Raw genomic sequence first — 26,115 nt, 5'->3', positions numbered from 1 at the left:
ACCAAAGAAGTGTGGTTTTCATATTATTACCCACTCAAAGGAGGACTGCCCAAAGCTGCCAGCAGAAAACAATGTGAAAAGAAATAATGTAAAATAAAATACCTTTCCAAAAGAGACCAAACAAGATTATAAAGGAAACACAATGCCTTCCAAAACAAATAAAGAACAAAAAAGACTGCAATGAAAGTAGAGTCCTTAGTTGACTCTCCTCTCAGTACAGTGAATAGTTCACAATTTAAATTTAAGATGAACACATTACACAAACAAAACCAGTCTTCGTGCCTGGTAGTCCTCTCCACACTGTACGCCAAAAACAATATGCAAAAAACTCAACTAGAGCATCTCGGGAGTTAAGTGGAGTAAAGGATGAAAAAAAAAAAAACAAATCTAAGAAGGTTCCAGTTAGAAATGTAAGGTTCTTCCCACATTGACCATGGCACAGTGAGTTCTCAGGAGAAAGACCAAGGGTCTCCTGGGTCACCTGTCCTTCCTTTTCCAGTGCAGGCTAGGTTTAGGGGTTCCTAATCCCCAAGAAACAAGAACCTTCCTTTCTCCTCTCTCCTGAATGCCCATGGAGCTCCCCAGGGTATCCAAACCCCAACTGTCTCTGTATGTCTCCGAGCAGTGACATCTTGATTCAGTGGTACAGGTCAAGCGATCTTGTCCTCTTGCCTATTTCTATTTTTCCTTTTGTGTGCTACATTCTCCATCCCCCACCACATTCATCCAAGTACTGGGGATTTAAACCAGTGGTACTACACCACTGAACTCCATCTTAGCCTTCTATTTTTTATTTTAATACAGGGTCTCACTAAGTTGCTGAGGCTGGCCTCTAACTTGTCATCCTCCTGTCTCAGCCTCCCAAGTTGCTGGGATTACAGGAGTGCACCACTGTGTTCTACATTCTAAAATGGATTTTAAGTGTGTCAGGCATCAAATATCTCTAGTTTATACCTGTTTAAATTATATAGTATATGGGAAGAAGGACCTGTTGTAAAATGGCTCCTTATGTTTCAAGATGGGGAAAATATTCCAAAAGAAGGCAGACACCACGGCCCATTCAACCTGGACAGGAGCGCTTACACTGAGCCAAAGCTGTCATGGGAAAGAGGAGTTTCCCTAGGGAAAAGCTGGCCCAGCACCTCCTTGTAGTTCCCTCACTGAGTGGTAATCATAGGCCACATTCTGAAACCAAGGCAAAACTGAAAACAACTGAACGGGGAGCTACCCTCGTGCTGTATTCTCAGCCCACACATCAAAGGCCCGTGTGACTCTGGCAGGGTCCCTCCAGCATGCAGAGGAGAGAATGAGGGGTGGGCGGCAATGACACATCACCATCGGGCCACTACAAGCACTCAGTTCTTTCCCCCTGCCAATCTCATGCTCAAGCATCTCCACGGGCAAACAATGAGGGGGCGAGGCCTCAGTGTGCAGAAGCCCAGTGTGCGTCACACAAGGGGACCTTTCAACACCCACCCTCACACACCGCCTGAGGATGAGGTCAGCCTCCTTCTAAGGCCACGGAACAAGCCGACTTTGTGGCCAGATGGCTAGCCCCCTGCAAGGCTCTAAAGATGGAAATGGGTTGGTTTTTGCCCACAGGGACCTCATTCCTTATGCATGTAGCCCAGCCAAACCACTTTAATAGGTACATTCAGGGGTAGGCACAGAAATGTTTACAAAAGCCCCTGGAGGCGTCAGGGCTACCCCTTCCCTTCCTCTCTCCCTCCATCTACCCTCTGACCCCAAACCACCCCACACACACCACATGGAGCTCACCTCCTTAAATCTCTCCATTTCAGTGATGATGGGCTCCAGCTCAAGAATCTACAATGGCTTCCATTCGTCACCAGGTCACAGTCAAACACCTCACCTTAGCATTGAAATTCCTGTGTGGTTTGGTCATTTGACCATCTGTTACTCTTCTGGTCCATCTATACATGCCTTGCCCTTGCTCTTCCTCCTCTTGAGCTACAGTCCTGTAGCTAAGGGCACATTCAAACCAACTTCGAATCCCAACTCTACCACCCAGTAGCTGGAGACCTGGCACCTCAGTTTCCTCATCTCTAGAACAAGAAGAATAACAGCACCTACTGTTCAGGCCAGTATACTGGCAGTAAAGGAGAAGACAGAGGTAAAATGCTCGGAATAAAGCCTGGCGTGTGGTATTCTCCAATAAATACGAGCTCTTAAACTGCTTACATAGTCCATACAGGCCCCTTCCTCCATGAAGCCTTTCCTAGCAACACCAGGCAACATCTGCTCCTTGAATGTTCTATCAACAGTCAGAAAGCACAGATACTGGCTGCAGTTGTTAGGGACTGTTTCATGGGGTGGGTTTTTGGAAGGTATAATCAGGCATTAAAATTATCATGAAATTTGTGTTCTAAAACACATACCTATGTCTCATAAAATTACTTCTACCATCCAGGAGCAATATTTCTGACAAATGCACCCCTAAGAGATACTACATGTTTGTACCGTTACAGATTTTGTGTCTTGGATCCCAGTAATTCCACCAGGACTAAAACTTGCGAAGAGCAGGAATCACACCACAGACATCTGGGACACAGAGTTCCCACCACGCGACCACAGGGGATCATAAAGCCAGTGCTTACTGAATTTAAAAAGAATGTTATGCTCCTGGAAAAACAGAAGTAGTAAATAGGAGATTAAGAGCTCGAACCTACCCTTTGGGTACACCAATTCTCCAACTTCTTGCATACAAGGTTAAACCCTGATGAAGGAGGGAATCAGGAAGCAAACACACGGATCCAGAGCAAAACCTGGCACAGACCCATGAGGCAGCCTCAGGTCTTGGCCTCCCTGCCTCTAACTTCCATGGCACTTCATCCAGCCTTTCAGGTGGCACTTGTTCATGTCGACCTTGTTTTAGACTCCCTATCTTCTCTTCCAAATGATAAGCTTCCTTCCATGTCTGAATGCTCCCATTCCAGGGCCTCATTGAGTTGCAAGTTTAAAACAATCAGTGTATCCAAATGTCACAGGTTTTGGCAGAAGTCTCCACTATACCCAACACCATACAACAATTACAAGTGTCTCACCCAAGAAAAAGCTTCAAAAAGACCTACTCTAACTAATGGATAAAAACATGCCAACTGCTTTTAAGAAAATGGTTTTGGGGCTGGGGATGTAGCTCAGTGTAGAGTGCTTGCCCCGCATGGGCGAGGCACTGGGTTCCATTTGCAGCACTGCGAAGAAGAAAAAAGTAACTGAGTGCATTTAAAACAGTCGCAGTTCCTGCTTCCCCAGGAGTTGCTCCTTGTGAGGCATCTTCACCTTGGAGCTGGCTTCTCCCACCTCCTCACTGATTAGCCCCCAGAGGATATAGCATTGATGTGAATTTCTATGGAAAATGGGGTTTGGACAGCTAGTTTTTTCTCTCCAACTTTGCATGGGATGAGAGTTGCCTTCATGAACACATGGCCACTCTCTCTTCCCCACTGCCTGTGCCCTGGCAGATGAAATTTGCCCTGATCCCCGCTGACAGTGCCCAGCTGGGTATGACTCATGAAGGGGTTCAGTAGGAAGAAGCCCACCTCACCGCAGATATAAGCCACATTGTCCCACATCACTTTGTAAGGAATGAAGGTGATGTTTGGCATCTAATCTCTTTTATCAATTTGTTCAGAACCTAGCAGAGGAAGAAGGGTGTTATTTATTGGGCTTCCTCAAAGATTCCACCATACTCCCCCAGAATCTGACTGATCTAGAGCCTACTATGAGACCAAGCAGGAAATGCAAAAAAAGGCCTGATGTGCCTCCACGAGCATCACATGCCAGGCCTACGTCTGCACACACTGCCCAAGAAATAGGAACCTATCCCTCACCCCTGGAAACACCAGCCTGCAAGAGGTCTTCCCAGTAAGGTTAAAAACCACCCCAGAGCCCACTCCCTATTATCTGTGGACCTATCTAAGCTGTATCCTCCTTCTCATACAGAACTATTTATAGCAGCTGCTACTTGAAATACTGGCAGTCATCCTTATGACAAGGGAAAGGTACAGACATCTACGAGAGAAGCCTGTATATTTCACCAGGAACAGTATAAACAAAGCAAAGGCAAAACACACGGTCCTCTAATATAAACACTCTCCACCGTAAGCATCAGACTATATGCATCCCACTACTAAAGACCGAGCTGTTGAGGTTTGCCTGCTTGGCTAGGAGGGTTCAGGGAGAATAACCACACCCCAAACCACAGGGTTCCATCCTCTTAATCACGTTTCCCACCCACCCTCAACAGCAGCAGTATCAAGAGCTGAAGAGAGGCAAACTTACATGCTCCTTCATCTGCTTAGCCACAGTGGGTGACATCATCATGCAGCAGAGGAAGACAACCAGGATGAAGTAAAGCGCGTACATGAAGCGGGTGGTCCGAGACTGTCGCACCTTGGGGCAGCAGCCACAGCAGAGGGAGCAGCCTGCAGGCCCACAGCAGCAGGCCAACTGAAAAAGAGCACAAACATCCTCAGAGGGTGATACTGTGACTTCATAAGAAATACATATTTGGTCCTCATCCCGGGTTCCTAGCATAAGAGCTTCTAAAACCCCTTGGATTCCCAGAGTGATGGAGAAGAAGAGTCTGTGCTAATGAGGTGACTTGTGGTGAGCCCCTGGATATTTTAGGGTAGGTGCTTCAAGAGTAGAGGCAGAAGAAATCTGCTCTGTGGCTTAGCAGACTAGAAATTTCAGCTCCCTACCCCCCAGCCCTGCGGGGGGGAAACGTAGATTGAGTTAATTACCAAGAGCTTCATGATTTCATCAATCATGCCTACATAATGGCATCTGCATGAAGACACTGATCCATGGGATTCAGAGTCCAGGTTGGTGAATGAATCCATGTGCTGGGAGGATGGTCTGCCCCAATCCCACAGGAACAGAGGCTCCTGGGCTTGGGCCCTTCTGGACTTCACCCTGGGTACCTTTTCACCTGACTGTTCCTTCTATCCTTTATAATATACCAGAAAATAAAAATAAAGAATTTTCCTGAGTTCTGTGAGCTGTTCAAGGAAGTTACTGATCCCAAGGTGAGCTAGTGGAAACCCCTATTTATAGCCAGTCGGTCAGAATATAGGAGATCCAAATTTACAAGTGGTGTGAAGTGGAAGCAATCATGTGGGACTGAGCCCTTAACTTGTGAGGTCTGCACTAACCCTGGGTGGTGTCGAGGCTGCATTAAATTGTAGGACACTCAGTTGGTGTCATATATTGAGCCACTACTTTAAAAACATGTTCACCCCAACCTTCTGCAGGTCAACCTTTCAAGCTCCAAGATGACCATTCTTTCTAGACACCCTGCCCACAGGGCATACAGACAAATTTAGTATAAGACAGAGCTTCCACCAGAACTGGTCTGATACTGTCTTTCCTGAGCAGCATTAATGGCTTGGGAGATGGCCAGTAATAAACAGGAAGGCACAGTTAGAGAAAACATTACACTTAGACAAAAGAAAAATTTGGGGGATCAGCTAAGAGCAAGAGAAGACGCCAAGAACCACAAAAAGGACAAAGTAGGGTAAGAAAAACATGAAAAGCAAGAAGATGGACCCAAGGACAGGACCTTCCAAAATTCAGAACCTAATAAAGAACCGCACGAGGACCCAGGGACACACTGGGGTGGGAAAGGCTATGCTTACAGACACTCACCTCTGTAGAACATAATGGAAGTATACAACTTGAAGCTCAAAGGGAACAATTGTCCACATATGATGTATATGGTGGGCGAGGGCTGTGGCTCAGAGGTAAAGCACTTACCTAGTATATGCAATGCGCTGGGTTTGAATCCAGCATGGCAAAGGTAACTAAATTTTTAAAAAAATATATTATGTATGTACGTATGTGTACATATAAACACACATTCCATATGATAAAATTCAATAAGAGGCTTTCTCTACTAGCCCAAAAGTTATTTTTCAAAGCAAACTATGCCAGTAACCAAGGAAACAAAAACATTATCTTAAGTTAAACCCTGACTTATATACCAGGAAGAAATCCAGAACAACATCTGGGAAGTAGATAATTAGGTTGGCATTCTAGGAAACACTCACAGCCCTGCTGACTTGTTTCTGAAAGAACACAACTATGGCCCTTGTCGCTTAAGGCTTATTACCCTGAGCATGTCACTCATCCTAGTTGATCATTTTTAAAACTGGAAACATCAATTCCTGGACAGCATAACTCTAGGACTGTCACAAGGCTGGACAGAAGAGACAGCATCTTATTGTCCCTGGTTCCAGAGGGTATAAGCCTTTTGCAAAACAAGCCGAGTCTTAAAAAACGAATGTAGAACCCTGCATGAACTAGGGACTTTGGGTGAAGTCTGGTGAAGACATGTCAGTGTAGATTCATCTGATGAAACGAATGTGCCGCTCTGGTGGGGGTATTGATAATGAATGATGTTCGTACATGAATAGGAGCAGGGTGAACATGAGAGATCTCTTTTATCTTGTGCTTGATTTTGTTGTAAACCTAAAACTCCTCTAAATAAAGTCTTTTTTTTTTTTTTTTTTTAATGAGCCAAACAGTGCCTGCCCATGGTGGCTCGATAAATGAATGATGACCAAATAATGTGCAGTAAAGCCAAGACACTGACACTCCTCAAAGTGGCTGTGGATTCTGCTCCCTGGGGTGCAAGTCATGAACTGTGCCCTGCACTCTGAATATTTCACAGCATCGTATCACAGAGTGTATTAGATATAGCACTCTCCCCTTCCCATGAGAAATCATTCTATCCTCAATAGGGAATCAGACAATCTCTTTAGAGAGCTATACTTAAAATCCTTTTAGAAGCTTATCCTACAGGTACATTTCCACAAGAACACAGGGATTTTGACACAAACACTGGAAAAAGCCATATTTTCCAGCTATACAGGGGCTGAGGTTAAATGAATTATGGGCTTTCATAAGGGAATATTATACTAAAGAGTAAATCAGAGTTGGGCACAGTGGCACAGGCCTGTAATCACAACTACCTGGGAGGCTGAAGCTGGAGGACTGCAAGTTCAAGGACAACCTAGACAACTTAGCAAGACCTTCCCTCAAAAATACAAAGGGCTGAGGGAATGGAGCTCAGAGGTAGAGCACTTGCCTAGTATACGCACAGCCCAGGGTAACACACACACACACACACACACACACACACACACACACACACACACACAGAGTATATCAGTATTATGGGTTGAACTATATCCCCTCAAAATTCTTATGTGGAAGTACAAATACCCAGTATCTCAGAAATGAGAGTATATTTGGAAATCGGGTCTTTCAAGGGGTAGTTAAGGTTAAATAAGTTCATTAGGGGTGGTCCCTAATCCAATGTGAAGTGAGAGATTAAATTTCTGCTCTTTACACCCCATGGATGGTGACATTTTATTATGGCAGCCCCAGTCAACTAACAGAGTTTCTACACACTGCTATTTTCCACATATGCACACAGGCATATGGAGTGTGTGTGGAGTCACAAGACCACTTGCTAATGCTAATTACCTGTTGAGTGAGCCCAGATGTGTGAAGGGATAGAACACATATACTTATCACTGTTCTGCTCTGCTGTTTTGAGTATTTATCACATGCACATTAGTCTTAAAATTAAAAAAAAAAAAAAAAAGAAATAAGAACTCTGACTACTTGAGAAAAGCAACAAAGATTTTGCTACAAAAGCATTTGTAAATGTTGAATGGACTTATGTGATTTTTCTCTTTCCAAAGAACCTTCCCCTCCCCCAAACAGTATGAAGAAAAATCTTGCCCTCAAAGAGCCCTTTCCCACCCTCACATCTGCTCTTCCTTAGAAATAGCAAGAGCAAGAACAGAAAGGCTTTCATAAATAGAAGGTGCTTTGTCTTTGCCTGGGCAAAGGGTCAAAATGAGAAGATAAGCTGGCAGCTCACTACCTGAGGCCGGGCCTCCCCGTCACAGCTTTTCTCCTTCTCCTACGAACAGGACCCACTGCACAAACACGCATTCCGTGAAAACTGCCAGTCTCCCTCCCTGGCCTCCCCTCTAGCCTTGGCACAGATCATTTTTCCAAGGTCTGAGGGAGGCCTGTACGGAACTGCTCACAGAACCATGAGCTAGGGCCAGAACTGACTTCAGGTACTTGTATAAAGTTAAAAAGCACAATACCCTCCTCACCTAGAATTCCCAGTTGGCAACAACACCAACTGGAAACAGCAAAGAATCAGGAAGAAAGCCAAACAGATGCACAGAATAGCATGCACATGTGTACAACATACACCTCTCTTATAAGAGCCCTTCTCTCCCCTCTCAAGTGGAAGAATCACAGTTCCAAAAGCCTGATTACCAGGCTTCTGAAGCCCACAGCACATAAAAGCACCCATCTGAGAACCAGAACTCTCCTCCAGGTGGCTCTGGGTCCTGGCTTTCCTCCCTGTAATTGGAAAGAGGCTAGGTAGACAGTGGATGGTAGGTAAGCAGATTTTATCTGACATCCTCCTGACACCAGTGGCTGCCTGGAACTCTATGATGAGGAAGATTCTAAGGCTGAACATCTCCGAAGGGAACATGCAATGAATGACCAATGAATGCTCATTCCCAGAAGCATGGGTAGAGAGGTGGCATCTGTGCCACGTTCTCATCTCTCTGCAAGAGGTGATAGGACATCCCTGTCAGTTATAAAGTTTTAGATGCTGGAAAACATGGTGGTTGGAAAGTCAGCCAGGTCAACCCCAAAGCCAGAGAGAAAATGGATGAAGGAGAGAACAGCAAGAGCTCACAAGTAGAGCACACAAGAGCCTTTCAGGCATCCCCAGGTGCTGCATGGTCTATGTTTGGCATGGTATCCTGTCATGCCCAGTGGTGTAGTGACTCATGTTCATGATGATGGCCCAGGCAATGAGTTCCCTTCCATTCCATTTAAAAAGGCAAAGGATGCCTCTGTCACAAAAAGAATGATCCCAAACCTGGATCACATTTTTAGTTTCAAGGCTTGGGTCTGTGAGGATGCAAAGCCCTTAGCAATGAGGGAGACACCTATTCTGAAAGACATACTCTTTAATGGTCCTAGATAGCCAAGGTGGCCTATGTGTCTTAACCAAGTCCAAATCTTAAAAGGAAAGACATCCTTAAGTCCAACACTACCCTTTCTTCAGTCCCTTTTTCTGATTTCTGGAAGCACAAGAGCCCTAGCAGAGCTCATGAAAGGCATGAGATTTTTGTTAACTATGAAAATGATAGTACTGCTTCTTGATAAATGGTAGAAGATAGAGTCAGAGAAAAGACCTCAAAATGATCAAAGCTACTCAAGCTGCTAGAAGCAAACTCAGGTGTTCCTGGGCATGCTAGGGATTCTGCAATATCAAGGAAATGAAAGAAAACATCAAAGACATAAAACTGAATTCAGACAACACTCTATATCCTATAACTATATTCAGATTCTGCATCTTTCAGTAATATACTGTGCCAGGGCCCATTTCTCCTCCTGCTCCTTTGAGATATTAGAATTACCTTTGAGACCCTGCAGGCAGCAGAGAGGAAATGAGCAATTTATTTTGCTTTAACAGCAATGTTTACTGAATTCTGGACACCACAACCAACACTCTGCATCTCATTTCTCCTTGCCCCAAGTTCAGAAGAAACGTCCCACTAAGGTTACACAGAGTTTATCCCACTAGAGAGTGAGGAGATGGGGGTGGGGGTGTCAGTCAATAGCAACTCTCACCATCATGGTGCCAGGGACCACACTTTACCAACAATGAGGTAATGGAGTGATGGGACTTAAAAGCTAGAACACGAACAAAAATCTCTCTGCTCAATAAAGGAGTCTTATTACAACCAGTGCAGCTGCAGGTAGATCTGAGTTCATGAGATGACTGTGCTCTAGAGAATAACACATATCCATGTGTTAGGGAGTTGGTTTATCTGGGATTTATAGCAAATCTATGCCACACAAACAAATATATGGCAACCTTTTAAGCTTACTTAATCTTCAGTAATATTAGGTAACAGTAGTTAACACTTATTAATCTCTTTTTCTTTGCTAAGTACAACCACTATTATTATTACCTATTATTATCATCAACCCTGTTTAACAGAGATGAGACCGGCACTCAGAGAAGTAAGGCAACTTAAGGTTAAGGGCTGGTAAGTGGTAGAGCCAAGATTTAATCCTGGAAGATTCTGCCACTCTGATCCATTTCCTGCTGGCTTAAGAAGGTGAACAGGACGGGTCACACTGATCTGAAACTGGCCCCAACCCTTGGTTTCCTCCAGAAGGGAGGCTGGCTGTGCTGAAAGGAGGAAATAAGGAAAGTAGCAGTTGGTCTTTTGTCCCTTGTGTGTAGAGTAAGCAGTCAATTATCTGAAGTCATTGTCCTTCTGTGCCCCTTTATGTCTTTCATGCAACTTCTGGCTGCAGGGTCCTCAGTGATTTCTACAGAGCTATTCCCAAGCAGCTCAAGCACCCAAGCACCAAGCTCCCTGCCTCACTCCCAAGTCTTGCCCCATATTAAAAGTCCAGTTCCTCTGAAGCAGGAAAGCACCAAGTTTAAAGCTATCCTGGGCAACATAGCAAGACCCTGTTCTCGCCACGCCCCCCAAAAACAAACAAACCAAAAAAATTTCCTAATCCTAAGAAATAACCAAACCATTCACTCATTCAGCCAGTATTCTTTTACTGCAGGCCTACTATGTATAGTGTTCATTCCTGTGAATACAGTAGTAACCAGAGATCTTGTTTCTCTACTAAGCAAGCAAACATATATAGATGCATTACATATGTTGTTATATATATTTATATATATAATACATACACAACACACGTACATATATAGCCATCTGCATGTTTAAGATGAGAAAGGAAACCTAGATATTCAATGAAGAGAGTACTGATCACTTAAATCATGATAGATTCATGTTATAGAATATAATGCACTCATTAAAATGATTACTCAGGTTATACAGGAAAACTTTACTGCCATGGAAAGCTGTCCACATAGTATCAACTGAAAACAGTTAATAACACAATAGTATAGAATACAACAGCATTTAAGCAAGACAACAGCATTTAAGCTAAAAACATAACCAGACAGATTGGCAGTAACAACAACAAACAATCTAGAAGGATATACCAATGTGTGAGCAGTAGTTAGGAGAGCTGTAGGATTGAGTGATAATGCTATTTTGTATTTTCCAAACTCTGCAATATGCACATATCTTATAATTAGAAAAAAATGACCACGAGTTTCTGTTTGGGAAGAAAACCAAACAGCATTCCTGTTCCATCTTGTAGGTGGTAAGCACTCAAATATTTGTTAAATGAATCAGTCAGTGAGTAAGGGAAGCCTACATCAGCTACTCCATTGGTAGAAAATGGCCAGAGTGAACTATTGCTGTAATTGAGTCATTAAAAAAAGAAAATTCCTGCTGTACTGTACACAAGAAAATGGTTATTTCTCACACAGATTTCAATGTTCTAGAACATGCTAGTTTCCACCCTCAACAGTGTTTCCAAGGAGAAAAGTGCAGTTGAGCATTAAGTTGGTACCCTCAGCCATTGGACCCAAGTCTGAATTGGGCAAGCGTGAACTCACGTGAAGCCTGCAACCAGCTTTAGGTTTCAATGGGCCCTGAACACAACAGCTCTTCTCTTTTTGGAGTCTCTTTCTCACAAGGTTAGGGTTACTCTTAGCACCAAAGGATGTTTATCAGGTTCTCTGCTCTCAGACAGCAGTTGAATTCTTTCAATCAATCATTCCATCACATCACCCTCTCTACTTGCATAATTATAGAATTACCACCCTTGATTCAGTCCCTCGTTATCTGTGGTTTCACTTCCCATGCCTTCAGTTACTCTCAGTTCATTGAGGTTTGAAAATATTAAATGGAAAACTCCAGAAATAAACAGTTCATAAGTCATAAATAACTTTTATTATAGTGCATTGTTATAATTGTTCTATTTTATTTTGGGTGATATAAGCAAGCTTTCCTTTATTGCAAAACAATAAAAGACACAGCTTATTATGGCAATCTATTCTATTATTACTTATTGATATTTATCTTTTACTGTGCCTAATTTATAAACTAAACTTTGTCATATGTATGTATATGAAAAACACAGTGTCTACACAGGGTTTGGTACTATCCAGGGTTTCAGGCATCTACTGTGAGTCTTGTGCCATATTCCCCCCACATAAGAGGGGGCCACTATATATTTTAGTAGGTTGATAGAATCTGTAGGGTTTAAGGTTAAAAGTAAATTCCAGGGCTGGGGACATAGCTCAGTTGGTAGAGTACTTGCCTCACATGTGCAAGGCCCTGGGTTCAATCCCCAGCACCACACCCAAAAAAAAAAAAAAAAACTCTACCTCATTCTGAGGGCTCAAAAGAAAACAAATATTCCTGAGAGGAAGATCCTTTGATCAAGGTTTCTCAAACCAAGCACTACTGACACTGGGGATGGATATTGCATTACCATGGGGGCTGTTCTGCTCACTGTGAAATGTTTAGCAGCATCCCTGGCCTCTTCTGGCTAGATGCCAGTAGCAACTAGCTACTCCTCTGCAACTCCTGACAATCAAAAATGTCTCCAGACAACTGTTCCACAGCTGAGAACCACTGATTTAAGGGTTAAGAGCAGTAGCTACTGAATCAACCTGCCCAGGTTTATAGCCCTAGTATGAACCTAGGTCTGAACCCAAAGGAGCATCCCAGCAACTTGAGAAAGGCCCTTCTATGTGGATAAAAATGCCTGTCAAATGCTCAAACTAAAGGGTCTTGTGCTTTCAAGGCAAGCACTCCACCAACTGAGCTACATCCCCAGCCCCCAAAGCTATCTTTGTACCTTTATTTCCACTAAGGAAACAACAAGGCTTTTGGAACAGTTATTTCTGTTCTGAAGAAGCAAATACCTGCAGCAGAACATGGCAGCAAAAGAAGAGTTAAGCTCAACTTCTAGAGGAAAGGGGTAAGAAAATGAAGCCATGGCCAGGTGTGCTGGTGCAAAATAGGCTGGGGGTATTCTCAGTAGTAGAGCTCCCCAGCACCACACCACACACACACACACACACACACACACACAAAGAAGAAGGAGTGGGGGAAGGAAGGAAAAAGAAGAGGAGGAGGAGGAAGAGGAGAAGAAAAGAAAGAAAGGAAAAAATTCAAATTATTCTCATAAAAGAGCAAGAGTGGAATCTTCTTGTTCCACTTTACAAATAACAGCTTATCGACTGGCAGCTACTGAAACACTAAACCCAAAATTTGCCTCATTGTGTCATGGAGATTATGCTGCAATGGAGAAATCTGGCAAACCCTTTCCAAGAGGTGCCTTATGCCAGCCCAATCCCCAAGACCTGCCAAGCCACAGAGTGCTTTACAGGCGGGTGATAGGGCCACAGAGCCAACAGATGCAAGAAAAAATATGTTCTGAGATGGGGAACAGAAATGAGCTCATTTCACTTCTCTTGAAGATCTGGAGCAGGGAGGACCTCGGAGATCAGGAGAGCCACGGTCACACAACTTAGAAGGAACACACTCCTTTCTCTTCCAAACAAACTTCTACGCACAACTCCGGTGTATGAGAAGTGAATGAACTATAATGCTATAAAGGTAAAGATTCATATGGCAAATGTTTATCCAAAGTTTCTCAGTGAGCAGCACTGCTTGAGGAACTAGCAGTACAGGCCCTGCCCTCATAAAGCTCAGATTCTAATAGATTTTAATCTACGTCAGCATCCAGAAAATTCAACCCAAACTGGGGCATGTCCCAGAACTTAGGTCAAAAATCTCTGATCTCACCCAGGCCTTTCATTTCCCTGAAGTGAAAACTGAGGCTCAGAAGGGTGAGGTGATTTGGTTCAAGGACAAATCTAGTGATTGGCATTGATGGACAAGCAAAAACCACACTGGTGCAAACAACTCAGCAGTCTGGAAGAGGGTCAGGCCAAAAATTTGGCCTCTGTGTTCACACTTCAGTATCTAGAATATATTAATAGACATTCAAAACAGCTAAATGAGAAATCACGACAAACAGGTTTAAAAGACGCTATGGTGACCCCAGTAAGAAGGCAGTGTCTAAGTAGGAGGTTTTTGAAAGGTTTCCATCACAACACAGTTAAAATGAAGATCTGGAGCACAGCACACAAACCCCAGAGTGGCCACAAAACTAAGTGCCCTTATATAATTAAGTCTGTGCCATGATCAGTGCCCACTCCTAATATACCTACCTCCCTTTCCCCACCTCAAGAGCAGACAGCAAAAAATGTCCCCTCCTCTGCACCCCACTCACAACACATATTCAGGGTCAACTACTGGCCACTCTCCCTCCCCATGCCACAGAAGGGGGTCACTACTCAAAATAACACCTCTGACCATTGCCAAGTGACAAGTCATTTTTCTTTCAAGAAGGTCGGCCTCACTGGCACAGTGGCACACACCTGTAATCCCAGCCACTTGGGAGTCTGAGGCAAGAAGATACCAAGTTCAAGGTGAGCTTTGGAAACTTAATGAAACCCTATCTCAAAATAAAAACTTAAAAGGGCTGGAGATGTGGCTCAGTAGTAAAGTACCTCTAGGTTTGAAGAAATCTGCATATACTTCACCTACACTGAGGTGGCCAGGACAGTCAGGATGCCAGATAATCCTACTTTTTCAGATAAATAAGATTTTTCAAATCAATAAAAACACAACTTGGAAAAAGAAAAGTCAGAGATCACATCTTTGGTTTGGGAAAAAGAAAAGTCAGAGATCACGTCTCTGGTTTGGAAAACCATCACTGTACTGGATGGTGTCAGCGCTCAGAGGCAGGGCACGGAAAGGGCAAAGGGAGGGAAAGGCCCACAGTAACCTCCTACAGGGTCACCTCTGCCTCTCTAACCCGCCTTTCTCTGGATGAAAGGCTGCCGGTACATGAAAGGCTCTGTAGGACAGCTTTCTCTTGGAGTAACAGCTGTACTGGTTTCCTACAGCTGAGAAAACACTCTCTCACAGTAAACTTTACCTTCCATCAGTCCCTCAAGACTTGAGGAAGCCTTCTTCTTAGCTCTCTTCTTTCATCCTTGAAATTCATCTCCCTCTCCCACATCTAGCTTAAAGAGTAAGGAATAAAAAGGTGTGCTCTATTTCACCAAGCAAAAGTTCATTGCTTTTTCAACAGTGAAGCACTGCCCAGATACCCCTTGGATTTTCTTAGCACGCTCGACCCACTTCTGGACCAGGTCCTCATTCCAAGGCCAGCTGGCCCACAACCCCAACAGCCTGAGAAGTGCTGCACTCAGATAGTATCACGTGAGTGAATTCCCTCTGGACCCCCAACCCAAGAAACGGCCTGTTGGGGTTCTTAAAATACACCAAAGTGCAGGGTGCAGTGATACATGTAATCCCAGTGACTTGGGAGGCTGAGGCAGGAAGGTTGAAAGTTCAAGCCCAGCCTCAGTCATTTAACAAGGTTCTAATAAGCAACTTAGCAAGACCCTGTCTCAAAATTTAAAAAATAAAATAAAAAGGGCTGGGGATATAGCTCAGAGATATCATGTCCCTGGGTTAAATTCCCAGTACACCAATCCCAAAATACATTGCAAAAGGGTCCACAGTTGGATGTAGTGGCACATGCCTGTATTCCCAGGAGGCTGAGGCAGTCAAATTCCTCGGTAGCCTCAAGGCCAGAAATCATACGTTCATCAAAACACCAACTGAAATGAAAATAACCTCATATGCTGCCCCACGGTAAGAAGCTCCAATCTTCACTTTCCTGTTTCTTACTCATTAGGCAATGCAAGAGAGTGTGGGGGCCTAAAGACCGGGCTCCCCTGGGGCACTCTTTTTCATTAAACAAGCCACTTGCTCACCCTGGGAGTGGTGCTCCCTCTACTTTTTTTGAAATTACAAAGGTATAACTCTTGTCAGCCCTATACTACAAAGGCCAGCACTCCATCATCAGAATCAAACAAAGAGACCTCAAAACAAGGATAACATATACACTAAATGAACTATTATTGGGCTGCAGGGTAAACAGGCCCAAGGGGTAGGCAGTTCAGGAAATGGATCTTAATTACTGTTATTTGTTCAGTCAAACCTAGCATTTCTGCCAGTCAGCTGGGTGGAGTGATGCTGGACTGAACAAACAGGGTTCCTTTGAAGACTGGATCTGTCTCGCCCTTCCTTCCTTCTCCCAGGGAAATCCAAGGCCTTGGTGTTCAGAGTCCCAAGTGGGGAGCCATGGTGCCTCTGAAGTGAGAGCCACCACCCTCCGTGGAAGGGAAGGAAACAGCCCTCGACCCGAGCTCCCAGACAGGGAACTGGGTGGAGAGGGGCGACAAAGTAGGAGGTAACTAAAAAAACCTCTGGGGTCCTGATTTGTGGTAGTGGTGTTGATAGGAGGAGGGTCCTGGGAACTGAAGAGTCTTCTGGGGTGAACAGGACAGAGGTCTGCTAAGTGTGGGGATGTGTAAAGGCCACTGGGAAGAGCTGGAGTCTTGAGTGCCCGGATGAGGGATGAAGCCAGAAAGTGGAAAGGGCCCCCTCACAGACAGTTCGGCGCAGAACAAAAGCAGGGCCTGCTTCAGAGGAGCAGCGAGCGCGTGGCGCCTCCTAAAGTACTCAGCTCCTGAGCACCCCTCAAGCGTGCCTCGCAGGCCAGCAGCATGGGCATCACAGGAGTTCCCCCAGGCGACCATCTAAAACCAGCCAACAGCGGCACAAGCTGGTGTTCAAACTGCACCTTTAAACAGTCCTCTGTTGGGCTGCGAGTATACAGTTCAGTGGTAGAGTTTTTGCCACTTGCCTAGTATGCACAGCGCTTGGGTTAAATCCCCAGCAATACAAAAAATTAAAACTGCCATTTTTTTTTTTTTTTTTGTACCAGGGATTAAACCCAGGGTCACTTTACCACGGAGCCACATTCTCCAGCCCTTTTTTATATTTTATTTAGAGACAGGGTCACACTGAGTTGCTTAGGGCCTCACTAAGTTGCTGAGGCTGGCTTTGAACTTGTGATCCTCCTGCATCAGCCTCCCAAAGTTACTAGGATTACAGGCGTGCACCACTGCTCCCAGTTTAAAAACTGCATTTAAATGATGACAAGCTCATACCTATATCTTGACTCAGAAGGTCCCTTCAGTAATAGCAATGAAATTAAGTTTCCAGTGAGATCAAACACTATTTCAACATAACAAGATACAGGAATTATGACAGACTAATGCACAATTCGTGAAAAAGATGTCTTTAATTTAACACAGAAAAAATGGTAAAGGGCATATTCTTATGAAAGATAAATACAATAAAATATAAGCTGGATTGTGGGATGTTAGAAGACCTTCTCTTTTTTAAGCTTGCCCTAGCTTTCCAGGCTTTTAACATTAAGCATGAACTTCAGGCGGTGAAGTAGCTTCTTGGTGGAGCACATGCTCCACCACCATGTGAGGTTCTAAGATTATCAATTTTCTACTGTGGAGGGGGATGGGGAGTATATATTTCCTAAGTTGTTGGTATGGGTATTTTTGGTTTTTGTTTGTTTTTTTCTTTTGGTATTGGGGATTGAACCCAGGAGCACTTTACCACTGGGCTACACCCCCAGTCTTTTCTACTTTTTTCTTAATTTTGAGGCAGGGTCTCACTAAACTGCTGAGGCTGGTCTTGAACTTGTGATCCTCCTGCCTCAGCCTCCTGAGTTGCTGGAATTACAGGCGTGCACCTAGCAAATTATGTAAGTTTTTTAAAGAATGAGAAAAATTATACAAAATTTTAATTTTCAAAAGATAAAGAATCGGTGTAGAAATCTTCTGGTCCAGAAAAAAAGATAGAAAACTAAAAAACTTATTTAATTTGCTACACTCCACTGTCCATTTTACTTATAAATACATTCTACTGGTATACACTAAAGAGTAAGAGGAGGACTGGGGAAATAGTTCAATGGTGGAGTGCTTGCCCAGCATGCATGAGACCCTAAGTTCAATCTCCAGTACCACAAAAAAAAAAAAAAAGAAAAAAAAAAAAGGAAAGAAAACATTCTGGCCTGGAGATGTAGCTTAGTGGTACAGTGCAGGCCTAGTAAGTACAAGGCCCTAAATTTTATCCCCAGCACCAAAAGAAAGTAAGAGAACCAGAGCAAAAATCAAAGATTATCAGAAGAAAAATACAATACATGGGACAGTTTTAATAAAAATGGCATTGATGTGACATGAGGAAACACACTGCTGTACTGTCCTCCCTGAAGAAGAGCCACACCACAAAGCAACCAAGGATGAGCTACTGTGCAAGGTCATTCCTCAGCAATGGGACAAAGCTTTGCTGAAGCACCATCTCCAATTGCCTCTCATCATTGTGGACAAGCTCAGTGTCTGCAAGGAGACAAGAATTTGGGCTATGTAGGCTCCTGAACAGAGCTCTCCTCTGTGGGAACACAACTGGTCACACAAGGACCCAATCCAAAATTGGGCCTCACCACCTCCAACCAGGGAGTTCTAACTAGCTCCTTGTTCCATATCCATATGTCACATGCTAGACCAAGAGGTTCATCACTGAAAGAAGCAGGGCTGTTTTCTCCTTATTCAAAAGAACAAAATATAATGCAGTTACTATTTCCTAAATTCTTAATGCTCTGCAATCTTAGGCCTTGCTGGCCCAGGAAAGGCTGCCCTTTTCAAGGCTAGCTAATTCTTAGTGAAATATTGTAAGAACTGTTTCAGATGCAACCAACCAGGCCAGGGCCCAATCCTACCAAGAACCTCTATCTACACTCAAGAAGGCAACATACCTCTGCCCCAGTCACTCCAGACAGCATCTACAAATACCCCAGAGTTATTCGGTCCAGCTAATCCTAAACAGCTTACCTGGCCCATCCATGGAAACCACAAGAAAAGCACATGCCAATGCCTCCTCTGGCTCCCTCTGCCTCGGGCCTGACCTGCTACTTCCCCATGTGGCCCTGTGTGGTATGGTCTGCCCTTCCATATGGGATCTGTGAGTAACACACTCTTTTCATCACAGTTGTGTCCTGATCTGCTGACCTTACCATACCTGAATAATAATAAAACCTACATTTTAAAACACACGCACAAAAGGTTTAATTTTCATTTCTTAATCCCACAAATTTTCTTTAAGCCTTCACCACCTGCTTCTAATTACACATGGGCAGATGTTACTTACATACCACAAATATTTATAGAAAATTAGGAAATAGATGATATTTAGCTTTTCTTCATGAACAAACATGCTTGAGGGTTTATCTAATATATATATAAAATCATATTCTGCTATAAAATCATTATCTAATTATATCTCTAACTTTCTTATAGTACACAGGAGCATCATGCTTTACAAAGACTAAAGTTTGAGGATCAGTGTTATAATTAAGTTAAATTAAAATAAAACAATTTTACAAGCTAATTTCTGGTACTCTTAGGTATCCAGAATGACTTGAAAGAAAGCTTTCCTGGGAAAGGGGGTGGTTATTTATCACCATGACCAGAAACAGATGAAAACCCAAAAGTCGAACTTGGGTTCTACTTGGGTTCTAGAAAGTAAGGGTACTTGATGGACAGACATTTTAGCTTAAGTTCAGTCTTTGCAAAGAAACCAGTGGAGAAACTGGAGGAAAGCAGAAAATAAGGTAAAATAGGCAGTACAAAAAACAATTATAGAAGCAACAGCCACTGCCAAGTGTATACAAACACACAAACTGTTGAGCAGCTATCATACACCTACCATATTCTAGATTACTTTTCTACATTAGAGAATTTAACATTCATCACAACCCTATGTTATCATTAACCATTTCTTGCCACTAATTTATGAAGTGTAATTGTCGGTAAAACACTTCAACACTTTTGCAAACTTCCTCTCATACTATTCTTATATCCACTCTACACAAGAGGCAAGCATTATTCCTATTATAGATTCGAATGTGAAGCAGGATCAGGTACATTACTTTTAGAACACATTCTTTTTTTTTCTAATGCAGCACCTTGCAGGAATAAGAGGGACGAGCAGCAAAAACCTACATGATGCTGACAGAGACTAGAAAAGGAGTCAACAGCTTTGCTGCCTTGATAGTACCTTGAAAGCGCAGTGTTATTCTGATGCAGATGTAACATACTCACACATACACACGTGTGTGCCCACCCAAGGGCAGCAAGCAGAACCCCAGTCAAAACAATGCCCAGAGTCCCAACCCTAACTTCACAGTGTCAAGCTCCTGCAATAAGTTCAACAAGGTAAGAAGACAGAGAATTATATGTTGTGCTTCCATCAACACCAAAGATTAAAGGTAGAAGAGTCTTAGGCATCTAGTACTCATTAAAATAATAGTTACCTGCCGTTCTTGAACATTTTTGCTATTATCAAGGTCCTACACTAAGGCGCTGTCATTCTTTTATTTAATCTTCAAAAGAACCCTATGATGTAAGCATCACAACCACCGTTTTTCAGATAAGGAAACCTATCACGGAGAGGTTAAATGACATTATAGAAGCTGCTTTGGGAAAGAACCAGAATCCTGATCTCTGATTCCAAAACCCATCAGGATTCCAACAACAATCTTCACCAGATCTCCATGATATCTAGAGTACAGTGTTTGACCCATCCTCCACCTATCACCATTTAGAAAGGTCAAAAGATATTTCAAAGAGTTTCTACAGCAGGTCCATGCACGTTAAGTCCTGAGGCAGTCAGAAGAGCCCACTGGATGCTGCATCTCCCTCACCTGCCCTGACCCAGGGCAAGTGCTGACCTCCAGATATAACAACATAGCCACAGCCTCAGGGAACCCACTAGTGTGCTGCAGTGATAGGAATAATAATTTTTTAAGTAATGGAAAATTGCATTGTATATTTTCTAAGTGCCAAATAGGGTCCTCAGGTTTTGGCACGGATTCATTTCATTCTTCCAACAACTGTTGCTATATTTTGGATTTTTTTGGTGGGGGGTGGGAGGATATCGGGGATTGAACTCAGGGGCACTCAACCACTGAGCCATATCCCCAGTTCTTTTTTGTATTTTATTTAGTCAGGGGCTCACTGAGTTGCTTAGTGCCTCGCTGTTGCTAAGGCTGGTTTTGAACTTGCGATCCTCTTGTCTCAGCCGCCTGAGCCACTGTGCCGGCTGGATTTTTTTTTTCTTTCACATTTTTTAATCAGTGCATTATACTTGTGTATAATGATGGGATTTGTTGCTACATATTTGTACATACACACAATATAACAATTATAGTTTGGATTTTCATTGTCCACCCAAGGCCTGTATACTAAATAAAGGCTTTGTCTCCAGCTCACAGCACTACTGTGGGAACTTTAAAGAGATGGGGCCCAGGGGAAGGAAGTTTGCCCTTGAAGCAGGTATTGGGACCCTAACCCCTCCTTGTCTCTCTCTTTGCTTCCTGGCCACCATGAGGTAACAGGCCTCCTCCACACAGTCCCACCACGATGTGTTGTGCCCCACAGAGCCACTGTCAGCGCAGGGTGAGGAGTTCAGAGGTTCCTGGAGATTATTTTGGCTATTTAGTTTATACTGAGTTAAACACTCGGTATAAAATAGTGAAAACTCAGTTTGGCACTTGTAGAAAGCACAAAATTTGAACCACAAACCAGATCTCCTTTCATCTTTGCCTTCCTCTTTCAATTGTTATTATGAAAAAAAGTTTTTAATTGTCTACATTCTTATTCACTGTATGCACAAAATGACCATTTCCATAATGGCCACAAGTCATATTCTTCCCGCTGGTAGCATTAGAACCTCCTCTCTTTCTAAAACAAATAAAAAGATCATTCCAAACTCTTCAAAGTGAACTAAAATAAAAGGGAAAGTCAAAAGAAAACAAAAGTTATATTTAGGCTTAAACCAAATTTAGTACTAAGTTTAGAAAATTCCCTTTCCCTCAGAAATATCACCAATATTTTACAAACTTATATGAACTAAGTTTTTGCTAATTTAGCATCTAGGGATCATCTTTCTTCACTGACTACGTAAAACAAAATAGTTTTGCAATCAATATTTAAAGTTATCAAATGAATAAAAATGATCATAGCTCAGGGGTAGAGCTCTTGTCCAGCATGTGTAAAGCTCTGGGTTTGATCTCCAGCACTGATTGATTGAATGACTGATTTAAAGAATTTAAAAAACCAAGAATATGAACTGACCTCTAGTAAATATTCACAAATAAGTCAATACAAGGAAAGGGTAAAACTTAAATAGCAGAAGATGGCTCCCTAATGCAAGAAGAAATCTCTTAGCTAGCGAAGGAATACAAAAAAGAGACAGATAGACACTTGTATACCCATATCAAGTTATAATGAACACCTGTAAGGGACACATGGAACAAACAGCCCTGTAAAGTGCTTAGAACATGTGCCTGTAAGTGTGCAGCACTGGCTTTTATTAAATGCTTACTTCATTCGAAAAAGGTTACTCAGTTGCTCTGTGCCTGTGTTGCCTCACGCACAAAATAGAGATAATAGTTCCTAAATCATAGGATTATTAGCATTAAGAATGTTTTCAAACCACCTGGAATAACAACAACATTAGCTATCAATATTATTCTTGATGCCTTGAAAGGGAAGTTCAAGAGCTTTATAAGCTGGGATCTGTACCTAGTGGCTTGGAAGCACTAATTTCTCATTTCCCCAAACTGGACATGGAGTTGACACTTAGACTGGGAGACTTACCTGGTTGCCAGCTTTCTTCCTGATGCTCAAGGAAACTCCCTAGGCAAAAGGAACCCAGTCACTATTATCATTACCTCCACTAGGACAGTAGGAAATTTGGGTTCTAGGATAGAGTTGCCCAAGGCCACAGTTTCTCAGGGGTGAAGAAAGGGGTGAAAGAAACCTGGTGTAATTTCAAAGCCAGCCTTCTTCACTGTCTTACAAAACCAAATGTGCAAAGAAGAAAAGGGGATGAACTCTTTTTAAAAGCCAACGGTTATTTCAAGAAGTCAAATCAAAATTCATTTTCCAATTAAACTACTGCTTAATAAATGAGTGTATAAAATTAAATTCCAGTTATTACTCCATATGGCAAAAAAGGATACTTTAGTCCTGACGACTCCATTACTCAGGGGCAGTCTAACTGTGATACATGGATGGCTCCAGTGACCACTGCCACTGTATGCATGTGTTGTGATTTGTGTAAACAAAATCATCTCTCATGCCACTACAGCATCTCCTGCAGGCCTGTGTGACTTACAATTAAATCTCTATAAACATTTAACCTCATGATCACACAGAGGTGAGTCAACCACCTAAGAATGACAGGTCATCCAGTACACAAAATGCAGTCTCCAACTAATGACTACCTGCCCCACTGGGTATAAATCCCAGATGAATTTCCCAGAAGCACAATCAATTAAGAAACATTAACAAAATTGAGAACTCAAAAATAAATGTGAACATTTACAGTCAATTAACTGTGCTAAGATAATTCACTGGGGCTGGGGAGATAGCTCAGTCCGTAGAGTGCTTGCCTTGTAAGCACAAGGCCCTGGGTTCGATCCCCAGCACCAAAAAAAAAAAAAAAAAAAAAGATGATTCAATGGGGAAAGAGTAGTTGTTTCAACAAATGGTACGTCCTTACACAATACACAAAAATTCACTCAAAATAGAACAAAGACCTAAATGGAAGAGCTAAAACTATCAAACTCTTAGGAGAAAACAGGACTTAATCTTCATGAACTTTAGTTAAGCAAAAGTTTTTAGACATCACGGGCAACCAAAGAAAAATAGGTAAACTACAGTTCATCAAAATTAGAAAACTTTGTGTTCCAAAAAGTGAAGACAGTTCACAGAATGATAGAAAATATTTTCAAGTCACCTTTCTTATAAGGGATATATCTGGAATTCAAAATATACAGAACTCTTAAAAACTCAATAATGAAAAGACAACCCAATTTAGAAATGGTCAATGAATCCAAATAGACATTTCTCCAAAGGAGAGGTACCAGTGGCCAAGCTCATGAAAGATTTCCTCAATATCATAAGTCATTAGGAAAGAGCAAATGAAAACTGAAGTGAGATACCACTTCACACTCACAAGAATAGCTATTAAAAAAAAAAAAAAAAGGACAATAAGTGTTGGTGAAAATGTAGAGAAATTAGAACCCTCAGCGGCCTCTTTGGAAAACAGTTTGGTGGTTCCCCAAGGGTTAATAGTTGCAAGACTCAGCAATTCCATTCCCAAGTATACACCCAGAGAAATAAAAACAGATTCACACAAAACCTGCACACAAATGTTGATAGCAGCATTATTTTAAATTGTCAAAAAGTGGAAGCAAGCCGGGTGCGGTGGTACACACCTGCAATCTCAGCAGCTTGGGAGGCCAAGGCAGGAAGATCTCGTGTTCCAAGGTAGGCTCAGCAAAAAACAGATGCTGAGCAACTCAGTGAGACCCTGTCTCTAAATAAAACACAAAATAGGGCTGGGGATGTGGCTCAGTGGTTGAGTGCCCCTGAGTTCAATCCCTGGTACCCACCCCCCAAAAAGTGGAAACAACCCAAATGATCATCAACTGATAAATGGCTAGTAAAATATGGCATAATTTTTAGAAAGGAATGAAGAGCCAACACGTGCCACCACAGATGAACCTTGAAAACCTGCTAAATGAAAGAAGATGGTAATAAAAGGCCACACATTATAAGGTTCACATTACATGCAGTGTCCAGAATAGGGACAGCAAGTAGATTAATATTTGCCAGGGCTCTGGGTGAGTTTGGAGGGAAATCAGAATGACAGCTAATGGGCATGGAGGAGATAAAAATTAAGATTGTGTTGACAGGTAGACAACCCTGTAAATACACCAAAAAAATCACTGAATTTTTGTAGACTTAAATCAGATGGGCAGTATGGTAATGAACTATTTTTTTTTTAATTTGTATGAAGATTTTGAATTAAAATCTAATATAAAATAGTTCTTTTAGGATACATAATGAAGTATTTTTTAAACCCTCAAATAATAATTTTTAAGCTATTTGAACATTTCTGCTTGAAGGAGCGATAAAAGCTTGGGCATTTCTTCAATTCCACTTTAAGAATAAAAATAAAACAGGTTTTTTTGAACACCTGTTAATTTAAACAGGAATAAAGTGTCCCCAAAGGCAAATTCCCAGCACTTTAGGAGCTGAAATTGCTTCATGTGCTTCTTAAGTTATTAGTCTGCTGTAAAATGCTTTGTAAAGTTTACATAAAGAATTTTATGGATCTTTCCATGGTTAGTTTTCTTAAGAGAGTGCATACTTTGAAATGGCTCACCGTTAGCACCGGGGCTCCCATTTCTCTACAATTTTCTTGTCTTCTACCAAAGCAGCCCTTTGTACAATGCTTCCTAACAATCCACAGCCAGCTGGAGCACTCGGACAGAATAAGAGCTGACAGCTTAACTATTATCTCAGAGCCCCCTTTTACGGGTGCCACACTCTCTTTCTCTACTTCTATTCATTTCAGTACTTTAGTTAAGAAAAATTCACATTTACATATGTAAATTGTGGACACACAGATGAAAATAAATTATACCACATATTCACACCAGATGTGCAACCACATTGATAATCTCAGCTTCCCTTCCATTGCAAAAATAGGTTAAATCTGTTACTGCCAGGCTCTCTTCCTGAATATGTTATACACAACCACCTCCGCCTCCTCCTTCAATAATATCAAAATGAAAACAATGCTAGAAAATGTAATTATTAACATGGAATTTCAAACATTTAGGTTCGCAAAAATAAGCTTTAAAAATTTAACCAACACATGCTCACGATAAATTCAAACAGCACAGCAAGATATCAAATGAAAAACAAATGCACCCCACATTGTCCATCTTCCTCCTCCTACTCCACTTATACCCCTGGTACATTTTTAAATTATCAGGAATCTTTATGCATACACAAATAGCTACACATATAAATATTTAAGTGCCTTTCCTTTTTGAAAACCGTACACATGGATTCAAAATGCACCTTATCCTTTAACTTCCTTTTTTAACACCACTACTTCACACCATCCTAGCTGACTCCTCTGCACACACAAATTTACTTCATTCCTATTTTTTTAATTGTGGAAAAACACACAAAACATACAATCTTAATCATATTAAATTGTGTGTCTGTGTATGTTTGTTTATCTGGCAGTAAGGGATTTAAATCAGGGGTGCTCA

General features: G+C 42.2%; 1 protein-coding gene across 1 annotated transcript in view; it reads right to left on the bottom strand.

The window, feature by feature from the left end:
• Window positions 1-26,115, bottom strand: part of SERINC5 (serine incorporator 5) — a 102,244-nt gene that overhangs the window by 54,936 nt on the left and 21,193 nt on the right. Inside the window, exon 2 of the mRNA XM_079145555.1 lies at window positions 4,303-4,470. Within this exon, the coding sequence (XP_079001681.1) occupies window positions 4,303-4,470 (168 nt within the window). The remainder of the gene's footprint in view (window positions 1-4,302; window positions 4,471-26,115) is intronic.

The sequence above is a fragment of the Sciurus vulgaris genome, assembly GCF_902686455.1.
Source record: "Sciurus vulgaris genome assembly, chromosome: 6".
Classification (NCBI taxonomy): domain Eukaryota; kingdom Metazoa; phylum Chordata; class Mammalia; order Rodentia; family Sciuridae; genus Sciurus; species Sciurus vulgaris.
The sequence above is the reverse complement of the archived record's forward strand: the minus strand, read 5'-3'. Positions and strand labels throughout refer to the sequence as shown.